Consider the following 18,286-nt stretch of genomic DNA (forward strand, 5'->3'; position numbering starts at 1 on the left):
AAATCGGGAATTTTGATTGTACTTTGACCACAGTTGACTTTTAGGTCAAACTAGTCGACTATTGACTTTCTGAGCAATTGACTGGGCAATCCTTGGAATTGAAGCTTGTACTTTGCCATAGAGATAATTTGAAACATCATAAGCCATATGAAATCCATTGGAGACTTTGATTCATTGATTTTCTTTAGAGAATTCTAAACCCTAGTTACTTGAGCCATTGTTTAGGAGGATGTGTCTTTGAGTCTTGAGCTTTGGTATAAGCTTGAAAGGAGGAATGAGATGCGCAAATTTTAGGTTATGACACCTTTATCAAATGATGAATTTTACTTCATATTCTTGATGTTTACCAAAAATCCCGGCCTTTGATTGTACTTTGACCATAGTTGACTTTTAGGTCAAAATAATCGTTTACTAATCAATTGAGCAGTTGAAAGGGCGTTATTATGGATCAAAGCTTAAAACTTGGCATGAGGATACTATGAGGCATATGAGAGGCCATGAAGTCCACTTGAGGTATGGGTTGATTGCTCAAGAGAGAGAAATTCAAGCTTATTTCTAAGTGCTTGAGACAAAATATTTTGAAATATGATGGGAAAATTTTCGGGTATAACATCCTTACATAAGCTTCGACTTAAAATGCTTCAATGGGGCCGTTACCAAGCCCTGGGGTTTCGTGGAACACATATTCACCTACGGGGCAGCCGAAACGACTAGATCCATCAAGGTCCAGTTTCTGGTGATTGACTTCCTGTCCTTGTATCAGTGTATCCTCGGTAGGCACGCACTAGTCGAACTCGGCGCGGTACCCTCGATAGTGCACCTGAAGATGAAGTATCACACATCAAAGGGCCTCGTGGCCACCCTCCACGAGACGTCGAGGCGGCAAGAAGATATTTCAAAGCATCGGCTAAAGGACTGAACTGTATCAATGCTCCAAGCAAGAAGCCTTCCCTCCTCGACAGTTCAGAAGGACCTAAGCCTCTACCACGCGTCGATTTCGTGGACCTCGATAGCAGATTCTTCACGGACAACTTCAAGGAGCCATAACAACAATTAACATCTATAAAAATAATATGAAGGCATAGAATTTCTGAATATCAACAGCTAGAAAATAAATAAGGCATTAAGCAGCATCTACAAAAATATCGAATTTTATATTCTCTCTTTCAGGACCAAATTTTGAGAAGTCGATGGGACGATTATTAGAAAATTGATCTGTGAGCATACATAGTCAAACGTCCAAAAACATCTCGTCCAAAAACATCCCGTCCAAAAACATCTCGTCTAAAAACAAAGTGTAAAACATAAGCTTAGATAAGAGATATGGCAATACCAATGAAATAATAGGATGATGTAAAACTCAGTAGTGAGTTTTGCTAATATCGTATCAACAAATCATAAATTATATTTCAACAGAAGAATAAAACAACAAATCAATTAACTATCCAAACAAATATAAAACAAATATTTAGTTTAAGACAAAGATTCAAAAAAATCATTACATGGTTATATAATTTTATCAACTCACTAACATGTATACTTTCATATATCCAAACCCAAAAGAGAAAAGAGTACATAAAGAACTCATTTGAAACAAATAGGTTACAACTTGTCTCACTTCAAATGCAACAGCTTCTACCAACAGCGCAAGGGCTATCCCTACCTCCAAATGGTCCACGAATTCCACGATATCCTACTTTTATTCCATAAGACTGCAATCATGTGAAAATTACCAATGACTTGTTTCTTGAATCAGAAGGACTACACTTTTTCTTCATAATAATTAATGATATTAATAATAAATTGGTGAAAGTGTCGAGATAAAGAATGACACATCTAAATTGATGAAATAAGAATCTAACCTCATTTGATACATCAAAAATTCCATAATATTCGACCTAAGAACTTAGTTATGTCCAAAATATGACTTTTCTTGTGGGAGATGGGAAATAAATGAAGAAAACAAAACTATAATATGTGACTTCTGACCTCTTCTACATTCTGAGCATAGAAACTGCTAGGGTTTGAAGGGAAAGTAAGACTGAGAGCAGAGAGTGAGAGGTTCACAATGGAAAGAGAAAACGGCTCAGTGGATTGATTCTGCTAGGGTTTGGGAAGGGGGAAAAGTTATTTTTTCAATCTCACCAATGAGCATCTTACAGTTGGCATGAATAGGGACATCCATAGTACAAAAATTTTAGTTTATTTATCTAGTTACTGAAACATCCTTTTTATTAGGAGAAAGGGAGAAAATGAGGTATGTATAGTATGTTGAGCAAAGGGCTTTACGGGTATTTTGTAAGGAGAATATGGTTTAATTAGAAGGTTACGAAATTGTTCTTTTTGTAGTGTAAAAATAATTTGATGAAACGGCAAATTAGGTAGATTGGTCATATTGTTTGGTAATAGGTAGATAGTAGAAGTAGAAGTTATTTGATTGGATAAAAATAAATATATTTATTACCATAAATGAGAGGAGGGTATAGTAATAACCATTAGATTCAAATAAGATCAACGATTAAAAAAGAGTGTTGATAGTAATAACCAATTATTTAACAAATTTGAAAAATTGAATTTTTCCTTATAATAGAGATTAGTTGTGGTTTTTATTAAATGTCCTGTTTTAAGTGTTATTTGTTTATTTGGTAAAAAGAAAAATTTATTTAAAAAAAGAAAAATATAGAATTATTATTTTGATTAATTTCGATTTATTTCAACCATTTAGAATAATATATCATCAGACATCACATATATAGATAAGTGTTAACTATAATCAATTATTCATCAAATTTTAAAAATAGAATTTTTCCTCACAATAGAAATTAGTTGTGGTGTTTTATTAAATATCCTATTTAAAATTTTGAATTTTACATATTATAAAGAAATATAATTTGTTTATATGGTACAAAAAACAAAATTAGAAAAGAAAAAATAGATTTATTATTTTCATTAATTTGGATTTATTTCAACCATTTAGAATAAAATATCATCACATTTAAATAATATTTTGAGAAAAGAGGTGATTAACTGTCAGTGGCCCAGTGAAAATTAATTATTTTTTTAATGACATAATAGACTATTGGTTTTCTATTACATGATGTATATCTTTTAAACCCTAATATTCTTCAAGAGACTAGTGTTAACATAATCCAATGAATTATCAGATATGAAAATTAAAATTTTCCTTATAATAGTGATTAGTTGTTGTATTTTATTTAATGTCCTATTTTAAATGTTGAATACTTAGAATGTCGTATATTGTAAAGTCCAATAGATCAGTTGTTGTATCTAGTCTATAAACAAGTCTAATACATTGGTTATTCAATAAACTTAAAAAATAATTTGTCTCTTATAAAAAGAGATGGGAGGTAGTATTAGCTAACACCCTCACCAATTCTTGGAGCTTGAAAAAAACTACAATTACAATATAAGAATCATGAGATTTCAATCCCCTGTTCTTTCCATCCTTGTTTTGTTGGCCTTTGCGGCCATGAATGAAGTTATATCAGAAGAATGGAGGCCTATCAAGGAAATCAATGATCCATACGTGATTGGGGTCGCCGATTTCGCTGTTAATCAATTCAACAAAATAACAGGGGCTAATTTGAAGTTTGAGAAAATCATCAAGGGTGAATCACAAATTGTCAAGGGAAAAAACTATCGTTTCATTCTTTCTGCTACTGACGGAGTTGTTTCTAACAATTATCAAGCCACTGTGTATGACATGCCATGGGGATACATTAGGAACCTCACCTCATTTGAAATTGTTCATGAGTAAATTATTGAATATTTATTAATAAATGTTCTTATAGCATCATTCTCATTTATGCCTTATTACAATAATAATAAAAAGCTTATTTATAGTTACTGTTATGATTTTTTGTAAAATAATTTAATTTTGATTTTATCTTTGTGTATTGTTTGAGTCTGCCATTTGAGAAAGGGAAGTATTAAAGTTCTTAAAATTAAAAAATATATTTGACTGTATAATCCATGGTTTTAAATTGCGGTTGCGGCTGCGGATGCGGTTGCGGTTGCGGATGTTGCGGTTGCGGTCAATGCGGTCGTTGCGTTGCGCATTGCGGCTGTTGCGGCGTGAAATTATTTTATACACGCAAAAAATATAAAAAAATATATAAAATTATTATAACTATTTATGTTTCTTGTATTTATAATGTTGTAATAGTTTCAATTCATTTTTAGGCTATTGTATAGTATTTATGTATAATTTAAGTTGAATTATACTTAAACAAATATTATCAGAAATAATCTTGAAAGTTATTTAAACAAACATTGAAAGTAATTTTTCAAGTACATAATACAAATAAGTTACAATTTATTTAAAATAAAAGGACTAATGTCCTATGTTGCAATCTTGATTGTGAAAAACAGCATCATTTTGTCACACAAAGATGTCTTCACTGCAAAAAAGAAAAGAAAAGAAAATGATGAAACTCCTAATTAGTACATTTAAATTGCATATAATATTAAGACTTTTCATCAGATATAGTTAACTAAATATAAATTCAAATGTTTGAGATATAACTTACATGACTCTTGCTACCACATAGTAGAATGTCGTGAAGGAGCGTAACTTGTACTTTCACTCTGACTATCATCTTGTGTAGCTTCTTGTCCAAAGACATAACCAAAAAGATCACCATTTGATTGTTGATGATAAGGATTGTGATCATTAATTGATTGTTGGTAGTACGAAGGAGCTTGATCAATAGGATATTGGTTATAAGAGTTGAAATATGGATACTGGTAAACAGGTGGATAAGATTGTTGACTACCTTGTGAAGAATCGCCAATCCCAAAATCACTAAAACTATTAGCAATACTAGAAGAGGAAGAATCTTCAAGTGGAACATTTTGTTTTCTTTTCCCCTTTCTTCCATATTGTGACACATTTCCTCTTGTCTCAAGTAGTGAGGTATCAGCTCGAACCATATCATTCAAGTTCCTATAACGCCTATAACCCGGTGGTATTTCATGATATGGATCAAGTTCTAATTGATCATCATCTTCACCTCCCCCACTTCCTCCTTCACCTTCATTATCCACTTCATTACCACCTCCATCACCACTATTACCGCTTGGTGGACTTAAACCACCACCACTTTCATTAGATTCACTATTATCATCAACATTTTCATCATCTGTATCAACTATCGGCAACCATTCTGCATTTTGAACTCCATCCAATAATGGATTTTCCCTCTCTTCTATCCAATGAGATAACGGATCTTCTTGAAATATATAGTCAAGATTTATCGGATCAAAATTTGCTTCTATTTCTTCCTGACTCTTCCTTAATTTATCTCTCATTCTCAATTTCATGTTGTAATGTGTGAAGACAAGCTTATGCAATTTTTTGTACTTCAATCTATTTCTTGTCTTTGTGTGGATATAGCTAAATGTACTCCAATTCCTCTCACAGTTTGTCGCAGAGGTTGTTTGACTGACAACTTTCATAGCCAAACGTTGAAGTTCAGGAGCGCATGAACCATGGTATTCCCACCATTGAGCTTTTAAAAGAAGAAAAAAAAAAGAAAATTATTGGTTATATTAAAAATTAAAGTTTATTTATAACAATTATAAAAAAACTTGTATTTTACCTGCATCCATCTTAGACCAAGATTTTTGAGCTATAGGCGTACCAAATGTCTCACTATTTTCTCTAAAAAGTGTTAGCTAGGTAATATAACAAAACATATCAATACATAAACAATTTTTTCAATAAATAATTTATCATATGAAAATATAATTTCCATTACTTACTTGGTTTAGAGCTTTGATTTGATCATCTATGTTTCTTTCTAGCTTCGTGATCACATTTTTTGTTCCATTAAATGTTTCTTTATACACAGCTATTCCATGTTCGATTCCATATTGAAATTGTGGATTAAGAAAATAACCTAGAAATAAAAATCAATTATTGAGGATATGATATTTCACATTTAAATTTCATGACCAAATTAAAATTATAAAATATATTGACATACCAGAAGAATGAAGGTCAGAGTGCATGAATTTCCAACGCTTGTCAATGATATCATTATATTTGGAATAATAACGAGAATTTTGTTGAATGGCTTGTTTTGCTCGATCAATGGCTTCATATATGAAACCCATTGTTGGTTTCTCATCACCATCAACTAGTCTCAAGACTTTTACAATTGGCTCAAATACTTTCAATATGTCATTAGCCTTACTCCAAAAGTCCCTACTCATAACGATTTTTCTTGCTTCATATCCCGGTCCTTTCTTTTCTTTACCATACTTTGTTTTTCTAAAATCTTCAAAACTGAACATGTTTTCAAGACCTTGCTTTTGTCTTACAATTGCTTGAAGTTGTAGAAATTGTGTTGCAAATCGGGTAACACCAGGACGAACAATATCTCTACCACCAGTATATTTTTTCATGAGACTCACAATATACGTGTGGTTATAGATGAATGTTGTCACCATTTTTGCTTCACTTAATAAATTGTGTATGCTTTTCTTTTTTCCAATATCCTCTAAGCAAAGATCTAAACAATGAGCTGCACAAGAAGACCAATATAAATGTGGCCTCTTCTCCATTAGCTTTTGACCAGCTGCTTTTAATGCGGCTTCATTATCTGTTACCACTTGAACTACACACTCTTCACCCACTTCTTCCACAACTTTGTCCAACAATTGAAAGTAGTAGTCAGTGTTTCTACTATCAACATCAGAAGCATCGACAGATTTCCAAAAAACAGTACCCTTATGACAATATACCAAGAAATTCATAATATGAGTATGGTTGATACTGTCCGTCCAACCATCACACATTATTGTTGCTCCTCTTTCTTGCCAAATTTTTTTCATACCATTTATCCACTCCAACATTTCCTTATATTCAGCTTCCAAATAAACATTTGAGATTTCATAGGGAGTTGGGCATTTGGCTTTTCCCACCTCAGAAGCAGTATAAATCAAATTATGCAACCAAGGAGAGTTAGATAAATTCATAGGCAAACGCTCGTAAATTATAAATTTACTTACAGCCTCTCCAAGCCTTTTTCTCCAAGTCTTCAAAAAGCCTTTACCAGCTCTTGGTTGCTTCATACTTTTGCTCCTAACAAGATCAATATTAGTAGATCTCAAAGAAAAAGAGATATCTTCTGGCCTTTCACCTCCACTAACACTTGCACGAGAGCTTCCACCATGTTCATATACATTTTCAGAAGTTCTTGTTTCTCTTCTGAATTGTTGCATATTTTCCCATTCTCGATGTGATCTAAGGCTTTCTTGTGTTGCATATCTTAATTGATCATCAACAAGAGTATTCACATCTTCATCTGTATCTTCATCATCTCCTCTTAAACGTTCTTCAAATTCTTCTTTCCTTCTCTTAGAATCATTTCTCTTCGCTTTAGAATCAAGTAAAAGTTTCATCATATTCTCTCTAACCATAGTCGTTACTCTACCACAAGCCGCAACCTGTCCTTTCATGTGTGCTATATGTTGCTTCAATCTTGTAATGCCACCTTTTATTACTATATTACAAAGTTTGCAACGAACATTGTTGCGACTTCCGGGTTCTGGAGTTCCAAAATACCATCCAATATCATCACTTGGAGCACCATCCAAACCTTTTGTAGGAAATTGTTCTCTTGGAGGCATTATTCAATAATACCTATTAATTGGATATATATATAAATAATTAGTTATAAATATAAAATTTAAATAAAATACACTATCTTTAAAATGTAATTATTTGATTTAAATAAATAAAAAGTGTTTGTCGAAAAGATTAAATATTTCTTAAAAAAAGAAACAAAAATTATAAATTCTTTAAAAAAAAATTAAAATTATTAAATACATCATTTTCTTACAAATTTAATTAATTAACTAACATAAATAAAAATTGTTGTTCAAAAATATAAAATAATTTTTAAACCCTAGCATAATTAAATAAATTAGCATAATTAAATAAATGTAAAATTAAATTAATTATCCTTAAATCACAAAATCATTAATTTTACTTTGATTTATTTTTTACCCACCAAATTTTTAACCTAAATTTATTTTCCCTCTCCAAATTCCCTCCCAAAATTTTAACCACTTTAGTTAACTAATTTTTTTTTAATATTTTATCCATAAGCCACTGCATGAAACGTGGCTATATCCTTATCACATGTTCCAAAAGTGAATAAGTGGTAGTGAACAATTGAAACACAAGCTAAGACTAAAAACTACAACAGCATGGCGGTGAAGAACAGTAAATTTGCGGTGAAGAAACACAAACACAGTTACTAAAACAAGCCATTTAACTACAAAGATCTAAAATCATTCTCCCAATCTCTCTTCATTTCTAAAAACATTACAATAGTTCTACAATAATAAGTGAAATGAGGCATAAAATTACATACCTAACAGTGCTGAATGAAGCTGGAAAGGAGAGGAAAAAACTTGCATCAAATTCAAACACCCAGCGAAATAGAGAGAAATTCTGATAAAGTATTGAAGTTGTGAATGAAAATCAATGAAGCAAAGGCAAGTTAAATACAAGTTTCAGATGCATTTGGAATCTCAGAGTCAGAGCTTTAGAGAAGAGACATAAAGTGAAGGTAAACTCTAAATTGATAATAAGATTCGTATTCTAATGTCTGCAAATTTTCTGCTTGTGTACGAGATTCTCTGTGTAAGATTCTTCTGCTTGCTTGTGCATGAGATTCTCTGCTGTGTGTAAGATTCTTCTGCTCTGTGTAAGATTCTTTTGCTTTAGCTTTATTGAAAATGAATCTGAGCTGAACATGGAGCATTTGACCGTTGCGGTTCGATGCGGTCCGTTGCGGTTGAAACACCGTTATAATGCATTATTAACTGTTCTGTTGCGGTGGTGATGTGGCTGTTGCGTGTGATTTCAGTTCACACCGCAATTGCGGTCCGTTGCCGATGCGTTGCTAACCGCAACCGCAATATTGCGGCCGCATCAGGTGAGGCGGTCCGCAATTTCAAACCCTGGTATAATCAGTTTTCCTAATCATATTTGACTATAAATTGGTGTTTCGACAAAGCTTCATCTTGCAAACTGTTATGCGCTCATACGATCCAATAAAATTGATCCAATACAAGATAGCCCCCTACCAAAAACATCATAAGAATGCCTTTTTTATTTAAAAAAGTATAGATAACTTGAAACATACGAGGCAAACGGAACAGGCGAGACCCCACTTCACCAAACTATTGCTCATAAAAATCATCTGATGATCTGAAAAAATCATCAAAAGTAGGTGTGTGCACGGATCAATCACCAAATAAAATCGAACCATGTGTATGATTTGGTTTATATGTTAAAATTGTTTCAATAAAATTGGTTTACATGTGGATCAGTTCAATACTAAACTGATTTATCACAAAAATAAATTTTAACAAAAAAAACACTTTTTAATCGGTTTCTCTCTAAGCCAGATTTTATTTTCTTTAAAAATAAGCAATTTTAACGAACACTTGTCAAGAATATCATGGAGCATATAAACTGAATCTTTGAGTTGTTGAAGCCATAACTTGATAGAGTGGTTAGTGAGTTGTTTTTGTTCAACATCTTCAAGAAGTGCATTTATGAGTTCTAAAGTGGTTGGGAGCTTTTGATCCTTTGATTTGATTCCAGAAATGATGGAAAATTCATTTTGAACAAGAGATAACAAATTCTCGAAAACAACAGTAAGCAAAGCCTCGACCATTGTTCAGAAAATGAAAGAGTTGAATGGCCAGTCTTAGGAAGATATAACGTATGTAGTGAGCCTTGTTAGCAATTATATGACCACTCTTGAGAAGGCACACTGGCAAGCATTGAAGTGGATTTTAAGTACATAAATGGTCTCTGAATATAATCCTAATTTATGGTGGAGCCTGTGGTAATGACAGTAAACCAAAAATCGATGAATATGTTAACTCTAATTATGCAGGTTGTATGGATTCTAGAAAATCTATTTCTAGATATGTGTTCACTATGTATGGAACAATAATTAGTTGGAAAGCAACATTTTAGAAGGTTGATGCATTATCAGCCATTGAAGTAAAATATATTTCCCTCACTAAAGTTGTGAAAGAAGCATAATGGGCTGAGGGTTTTGCTAATGAGCTAAAACTTCATGAGCAAACCAAGCACATAGATGTGAGGCTAAATTTTGTCAAAGAAGTAATCAAGCATGGAGAAGTCCAAGTGTTGAAGGTTTTGACTGATCACAGTGTTGCTGATATGATCACCAAGACACTGCCAAGTAGCAAGTTTTTCATTGTATGCAGTTGATAAAGGTGCGTGAAGAAAGCTAATTTGTTTCTCTTATGTTGTAGAATTTGTTCTAAGGTGAATATTTGTGATATTTTGGATCAAACTCTAGTATCTCGACAGGGATAACTTCTTGGTCGAAAAAGGTTAAATATGTTGTCGAAGCCTGTTTGCATGCTGATGTTGAAGTCCTGCATGATGCGGTCGCATTGTGTTCTAGCATGCAATAGTCGATAATACTAGGTTTTATTAGCATGTCGAATTAAGTCTGTTTTTTTAGCTCAATTGTTTAAGTTAGCTTCTAGCCCGAGTTAGCTTAGTAGTCTATATATACTCTAGTTCTCTCAAGTTGTTGAGGTAGGTTTGAAATTCTGGTACAACAGACTCAGATGTCCTATAAGGATGTCGAGACATCTGATCTGACATTAATAACATAGGCAATAAAATAACAGTACTGAAAAGATAAAAACACACAGAAATTATTGACCTAGTTCGGTGACAAACACACCTACTCTAGGGGCATACCAAGCCAGGAATGAAGTCCACTATTAGCAGTATTAATTCAGAGCTAAACTAGTCCCAAGTTTACAACCCCTCACTTAATCCCTATCTAATGACCCTTCTACCTAGGTCTTCCCTGGATATGGAATAACCCCATCCAACTTCTAATCTTCGCAATGATGTTGAACAGATTTCCAGTCCCAGGATCTGTAACAACGGCCTAATTTCCACAATCCTATATTTACATAATAGAAGACACACTTCCATGATGAGAAGACACACTGCTATGTCGGGCAGGAAGCTGCACTTCCCACCATACTCAGCCTTGACTATAGTCTAAGAACACATACTTGGAGTTGCTTAAAAGCTTCCTCCAAGAAGAGTACTCAACTCATTACTTAAAGGATTTTAAGTGAGAACACGATGACCATCCCACAAACTGGGTGGTTCATCGACCGACATAACCCTTTTAATTTACATGATGGTTGGCTTGGCTTTTTTAAGTTACAATGCTTCTATTTATAACCTATTATCCAACTGGTTTTGGGCTTCTAATCACAACAAATATGTTGTTTCAAATCTCCAAAATATTCTCCTACAAAATAGATCTTCACTCAAATCTTCCTAATTAATATCCAAAATTAGGAAGTCTTCATTCAAACTTTTTCTGAATTTATTCTTCCAGATATTTCTTGCGCCACCTATGATTGCATAATATTGGTTAGTAATATTCTACATTACTGTTAATTGCTGAGTCAGATTCAATCAACAGTCTTGTAGTTTCAGGCGCAATCACGAATGACTCTGCATAAGACATCTTCTTCGACATGTTGCTCGAGATGTTGGAACATTTCAACTCAACATGTTCCTTTGTCAAATAAAACTTGCACCTAGATTCTCTTACAAGTTACAAATCCTATATAACTAATTGCTACTATATTAGTTTTACCAAACATAATGCCAATTCAAATTATAGAGAAACAACAAGGTAGATTGTTGTTATTCACCTGTATTCTGTGAACCCTAATATAGAAAGATAAATAGTTATAATCAATCATAATTATCTTTTTCTTTTTTCCTATTCTTTCCCTTTTGTGAAAACCTAATAGGATTTATTTTTTTTGTTCAAGAAACTTATTCTTTCTCATAGTCTTGGTTTGTTCTTGACGGTATTCCGACACAACTATATATATAGAAAAACCCAAAATAAATTATTTAATAATATAAAAATTTAAGACTTCTTGAGGATTAGGTCTCTGTATCGGGGAACTTGTAGTGTTAGAGACGTAAACTCCGTTGGGGAATTAGGTCTCTCCCGGGAAGAGATTATTTGAAGATAACTTCTTGAGGATTACTCTGTGGGGATATTTCTGAAGAAACGACTCTGTGGGGAAGATTCCAGCAGGTTTCAATTTTCTGTTTCCCCTATGTCTTCAAGTATTTCATCATTTTCTGTCGCAAAATATTTTCTTAACCATACGTGGCCCTTTGCGCGTGGGAGTCTATCTTCCCCTGGGATCAGTAGCCTTGCATACCCAATGCTTGAAGTTACTGGATTTAGAACTTTGGATGAGAGAGTGATACTAACACCATCTGATACTAGTAAGTAAGTAGATTTTGATGAGATTTGTGATTAATGCAACATGTCCCAAATGATAGACTTGCCCCTCTGGCTGTTCAGCTTCTTTAAGATATTCTCCGAATCTTGACTTGATTGCCCCAGATGAATGGGATAATAACATGTCATGCCCCTGTATATATTAGCCTTTAGCCAACTGAGTCAGGCGCATGAGATATTTTTGCTTTTCGACGTACTTTTGAAGCAACTTTGTCTGTCGGGAGGACTTTAATTCATTAGTCATACCCCATGCAGATTCTTCCTGATGTCAAACATTTGAACTTATGTATACCAAAATGCTTTTAAAATGAAACTCATAAAATGCGATGCATATGTCTGTCTTGAAGTTAAAACATTTTTGGTAAAACAAGATTTGTAAGAACGTGATATCAACTCAGGATTTATGGTAGACCTTAAAGGAGTCAAGATACCTTTGGGTAACAGTATGCTTTTGAACCAGCCATGTTTCAGCTAGGACTTTTGAGGGTTGTAACGATGGGTGGATTACGGTTTAAGAAACAAAGGATAAAGGCTCGAAGTTTATTCGTACCCAACCCAATCTCCATGATGTTCTTCAGTCCTATGCTCAGTTAACTATGTGTTTAAGCTCCAAAAGAGTTTGGAATTGTAACACTGACACTTGTGATGGTTCAGAAACCGGAAGTTTATTTGAAAATGTAGTTATCTTTTTTTTTGTAATATTTTTCTTTTGTTGAGGGTTTGTTGTGACCTCATTTTGATTATGCTATCCCTAACTTTTGCCTGAACTGTTTATTTTGAGATTACAGTCAACGGGTTGTCTCAATTTTCACTAAGTCTCCTTAATAGGTTTTGACTTAGAGGTCTTTTCTTTTGATAGATATTAACTGCCTGACTTAATGATTACGGGGAACCGTCACTAATTGTGTACAAAAGCATAATTGAGTTAAGTGAGGAACTATCCTGTCTCAGGTTATGATGAACGCAACCCATCCGTTGAAGCAGTTCTACAACAACAAAGAAAGCCAAACGTATCTAAGCGTCAATTCACTAAGATCAATATGTCGTTGGCTCAAGCATTACAACACCTGTTGATGATCGAATTGAGTACTTTGAGGGACACTCCTAAGATTCCTAGCACCTCCGCTACTGGCTATCCACCCAATGCGAGATGCGCATACCATTTCAACAGTTCTGGATACTAACAATTGCTGAACATTGACGAATAAGAATCGAGATCTGATCGATGACGGGGAAATCAAATTCAACCCTCCTGAAAACTCCTGGGACGATCACTGCTCCTATGCCTAGTCACGACAAGACTAACTGACGTCTAGACGGATGAACTTTTGGATCATTAGATCTACTTTCATTTGCAAGTTTCTTTTCTGTTTGTTTAAACATTTGACTCATGATAGACATTATCTGTTTTAATAATCATCATCAGTGCATTGCATATGTTTGTCTTGAACAAATCATTTCGCTATCACTCATTTTAAATTGCGTCTTTACTTCGAATATGTTTTGTGATACTCGACTCCTGTTAAAGTGGTATGCCTTTTGAGGAAGGATGACAAAAATGATACCGCAACCTCATACAATATGCTTTTAAACAGACTATGCTGACGATGTACAGGCATTGTTTCAATTCCTAAATAGTGCAGATATAAGGATGTTAATCCTTCGTCAACCCCTTTGAGCCTAAGGAGTATAAGTTTTCTTTCTTGTACAATTTAAAACCCTTAATCATAACCTGGGGCAGGGTAGTTACTCAGTTAACTCAATTATCTTAGCTGTTGTCTACACGAATAATGATGGGTTCCCGCAACCATTAAGTTAGGCAGTCAATATCCACCAAAAAGAAAAAAGTTGTTAAGTCAAAACCTATGAAGGAGACTTATCAAAAATCAAAACATCCCGCTGACTGTAACCTCAAAATAAACAGTTCAGGCAAAAGTTAGGGATAACAAAATCAATGTCAAAAAAGAGGTCACTACAAATCCTCGAGAAAAAAAAAAGAGAAAGAAAGAATTACAAAAAGGAGGACTGCCTGTCCAAACAAACTGTGGATGCTGAAACCCTCATCAAATGTTAATGTTACAACTTCAAAGCTTTGCTAAAACTTAAACGCAAAGTTAACTAAGCATAGGATTGAAGAACATCACGAAGATTGGGATGAGTACAAATAAATTTTGAGCCGTTATCCTTTGTTTCTTAAACCGTGAACCAAGCCACGTTACAACCTTTGAAAGTCCTAACTGAAGCATGGTTAGTTCGAAAGCATATTGTCACCAAAAAGGTCTCCTGACTCCTTAAGGTTTACCAAAAATGGTGAGTTGATATTTCGTTTTTACAAACGTCACGTTTTTATAAACATCACGCTTTTACATCTTCTATTTTAATGTTTTTCAGAAAAACAAGACAGACATATGTATTGCATCTCATGAATTCATTATTAAACATATTTTGCTACATAATTTCAAATGTTAGCATCAGGAAGAAATTGCACAGGGTACAACTAATGACAAAAATTTATCTCGACAGACGAAATCATTTCAAAAGCAACGTCTCCTATGTATACAAGGGGCATGACACAGTTTATCCAGTCGATATGGGGCAATCAGCTCAAGATTCCAAGAATCTCTCAAGAATGCCAAACAATCAGAGGCATGCACCCAAGTGGGTCTGAAGCTATTTCCCAATCAGTCAGGGGAATCATACTAAGTACTAGGGGCATGTCACCCATAGTACGCATCTCATAAGGTCCTCGCGAGGCAAATCTCTTCAAATTCCTTAGATAGCTGGGGAAAATCTATGCAAGGCATGTTCAACATCTCGATCAATATTCACTGTTGTTTTCCAATTAATACGAGTCCAGGAATGACAAGTGCTATAATCACTAGGGGCAACGTTCAAGACATCCTTATCTTCCCACAAAGCCGGTTTCACAGGATCATATCCCCACAGAGCAATCATTAAGAAGATACCTTCAAATGTTCTCGTCCCTACAGAGACTTAGTTCCTCAACAGAGTTTACATCTTCGACACTGCCAGTTCCCCGACAATTTTCTCTTCTCCAAACAGGGTTATTTATTTCCCTTATCCCCGGTCAGGGTACACCAAGATCAATCATTCAAATTGCTTTCATCCCCAAGCAGAAATAAAAAATCGCCAGCCGAGCATCCCCGGGCATGAAGCGAGAGCTCCTACTAAAAGGAAGACCTGTACTCTGTATTCTCCACAACAGACAGGGATTTATTTTCCCCTCCAGACGCAACCATAATCTATTATCGTCATTAACCACATTTTGCATTCATACATCATACGCCTCATGGCACACACATAACATACATATGCCTCATGGCATATGCATAACACTCTCATTCATTTCAAAAAAATAATAATAACATTACAAAACATGCGTCACGATATTGAATGAAACTAATGTTGCTTTTTCAGTCTATTCCCACAAATCAAATGAATATTATCTTCTAGATATAGTGCAGAGATAATCAAGTCAACGATTTAATTCTGACACTCATTCAAGACAATGATTTAGTTCTAATACTTAGTTCCGGGTATTCTCCAGAGATAGTTCAGAGATAATCAAGACAATGATTTAATTCTGATACTTAGTTTCGGGTATTCTCCAGAGATAGTTCAGAGATAATCAAGGCAATGATTTAATTCTGATACTTAGTTTTGGGTATTCTCCAGAGATAGTTCAGAGATAATCAAGACAAAGATTTAGTTATGATACTTAGTTCTGGGTATTCTACAGAGATAGTTCAGAGATAATCATCTTCTTAAGATCTAGTTCTATCATCACGAACGGTGTAGACACGGTCATATTTCCAAGATCTAATTCAGTTACTACGAACGGTGCTGACACGGTCATTATTCCAAGATCTAATTCTATCATCACGAACGGTGTAGACACGATCATCCTTCCAAGGTCTAATTCAGTTACTACGAACGGTGCTGACACGATCAACCTTCAAAGATCTAATTCTATCATCACGAACGGTGTAGACACGATCATCCTTCCAAGGTCTAATTCGGTTACTACGAACGGTGCTGACAAGATCAACATTCAAAGATCTAATTCTATCATCACGAACGGTGTAGACACGATCATCCTTCCAAGATCTAATTCAGTTACTACGAACGGTGCTGACACGATCAATCTCCAACAAATACTTCTCAATGCAAATTGGATCCGGTCTAACATACGACCCATCCTTCAGCCTAACGCACGGCTTTCCAGACATCTACCGATGCAAATTGGATCCGGTCTAACATACGACCCATCCTTTAGCCTAACGCACGACTTTCCAGCCATTTATCAAATGCAAATTGGATCCGGTCTAACGTACGACCCATCCTTCAGCCTAATGCACGGCTTTCCATACATTTATCAAATGCAAATTGGATCTGGTCTAACGTACGAACCATCCTTCAGCCTAATGCACGACGCATTCCAGATATTTAACAATGCAATTGGACCTAGTCTAACGTATATCTCTTCATAAAGAATAGCCTAACGTATGGCTTATTCGAAGTATACCTTTTCAGATACAGTCTAACGTACGACTCATCCTGACTTTCAACCTATCAAGGCAGGTGGCATCTTTAAGCCCATCTCCAACAATACTTTGCCTGGATGACATCTTTAAGCCCATCTCCAACAATACTTTGCCTGGATGGCATCTTTAAGCCCATATGCAGAAAAAGTCTCTGCATCAGCAAGGGCAAATTTCTTGGTATTCTAGTGTTCAATCCTCTTCCACCGTCAGATTCTGACAGGCACACAAGCCAATCTACATCCTCAGGTTTAAGAAGATTGAACAGGGGCAGCTGTCATACCCCAAAATATGCCCTCATGTATTTGCAAATGTTATTTTATTTCGAGTAATTGACATAGCACAGTTGGTAAGGATTTGAGGTTAAAAGGTACAAGAGCGAGAGGTCCCGGGCTCGAATCTCACTTCTAACATTTTCCCTTTTACATGCTTTTTTATTTTAGTTCTAACTTTATTTCCATTTATTCAAAAATCATAAAAATTGCATTTTTTAATTATTTTAATTTAAATTTTCGCACTACTTAAATAAGCATTTTTTTTAATAGTCAATTTTCACTTTTATGCATTTTTTAGTCAAAAAATCACCAAAAATCATAAAATATTCAAAAAATCTAAAAAAAGAAGTTTTTAATTCAAATTTTCGTTTTTTTTTAATTTCTTTTTAAAATATTAATTTTTAATTGTAATTCATTATTTTTTGCATTTTATAGCTAAAAAAAATCAAAAATAAAATAGTACTTTTTCTTAACTTTTGGTCCAATTCAACTGGCATTAAAATTTATTTGATTTGATTCTCTCTAATTTTAGATAAAATCAAAACAAATAATTTTGTTATGTCAATAGTATTAATGTTAATTTATTTTTTCCTTTTTTATTTTAACCTAACTTTACACTATAAATTGAGTCACTTTGTACACTTTTAAAAAAAACTACCAATTACCAATTTTTTCAATTCACTCTCTAACAACTAAACCCTTATTTTTTTAACACCTTCAACCTCATTTTTCATTCCTAATTCCTACATACAAAATAATTCACCGAGTTTCTTCAATATCTTTTGTTCTTTTTTGCTTGGTTCTTGACCAATGATTTCCTATGAGGCCTCCTCTTCTTTTTTTAAAGAAAAAAAACCTTTTCTAAAACTTTTTATCAAAACTAAAAATAAACCTTTTGTTTTCAAAACCTTTTGGCCGATGATTAACCTATGAGGCCCCTGATGTATGTTTTTATACTAACTTTAGTTTTTGGCCTTTGGCCATTGGCCAATGATGATACTTGAGGCCACATTTTATCAAAATTCTTATGTTTTTGACATCCTCTTTATTTTTCGAAACACTT

General features: G+C 34.1%; 2 protein-coding genes across 2 annotated transcripts; one reads left to right on the plus strand and one right to left on the minus strand.

Annotated features, from left to right (window-relative positions):
• Nucleotides 1-3,436: 3,436 nt before the first annotated feature.
• LOC131597529 (cysteine proteinase inhibitor 5-like) lies at nucleotides 3,437-3,778 on the plus strand. Its single transcript, XM_058870221.1, has one exon. The coding sequence runs from the start codon at nucleotides 3,437-3,439 to the stop codon at nucleotides 3,776-3,778; it is 342 nt and encodes a 113-aa protein (XP_058726204.1).
• A 507-nt stretch (nucleotides 3,779-4,285) lies between these two features.
• Nucleotides 4,286-8,994, minus strand: LOC131599357 (uncharacterized). The gene is made up of 6 exons (XM_058871744.1): nucleotides 8,406-8,994; nucleotides 6,009-7,669; nucleotides 5,785-5,921; nucleotides 5,622-5,697; nucleotides 4,551-5,531; nucleotides 4,286-4,421 (listed from the first exon to the last, which is right to left on the minus strand). Exons 2-5 carry the CDS (start codon nucleotides 7,654-7,656, stop codon nucleotides 4,561-4,563), a joined length of 2,832 nt encoding a protein of 943 aa, XP_058727727.1. The 5' UTR covers nucleotides 7,657-7,669; nucleotides 8,406-8,994; the 3' UTR covers nucleotides 4,286-4,421; nucleotides 4,551-4,560.
• Between the last annotated feature and the right edge of the window lie 9,292 nt (nucleotides 8,995-18,286).

Source organism: Vicia villosa, linkage group LG4 (assembly GCF_029867415.1).
Source record: "Vicia villosa cultivar HV-30 ecotype Madison, WI linkage group LG4, Vvil1.0, whole genome shotgun sequence".
In the NCBI taxonomy this organism is placed as follows: Eukaryota; Viridiplantae; Streptophyta; class Magnoliopsida; order Fabales; family Fabaceae; genus Vicia; species Vicia villosa.

What these genes read in the sequence shown, in the direction of transcription:
- LOC131597529 (XM_058870221.1), top strand. Translation starts at nt 3,437, where the DNA reads ATGAGATTTCAATCCCCTGTTCTTTCCATCCTTGTTTTGTTGGCCTTT.
- LOC131599357 (XM_058871744.1), bottom strand. Translation starts at nt 7,656, where the DNA reads ATGCCTCCAAGAGAACAATTTCCTACAAAAGGTTTGGATGGTGCTCCA. An exon ending in CTCTGACCTTCATTCTTCTG is followed by an intron (nt 5,922 to 6,008) that starts GTATGTCAATAT and finishes TTTTATTTCTAG; the next exon opens with GTTATTTTCTTAATCCACAA. An exon ending in TTGGTCTAAGATGGATGCAG is followed by an intron (nt 5,532 to 5,621) that starts GTAAAATACAAG and finishes TTCTTTTAAAAG; the next exon opens with CTCAATGGTGGGAATACCAT.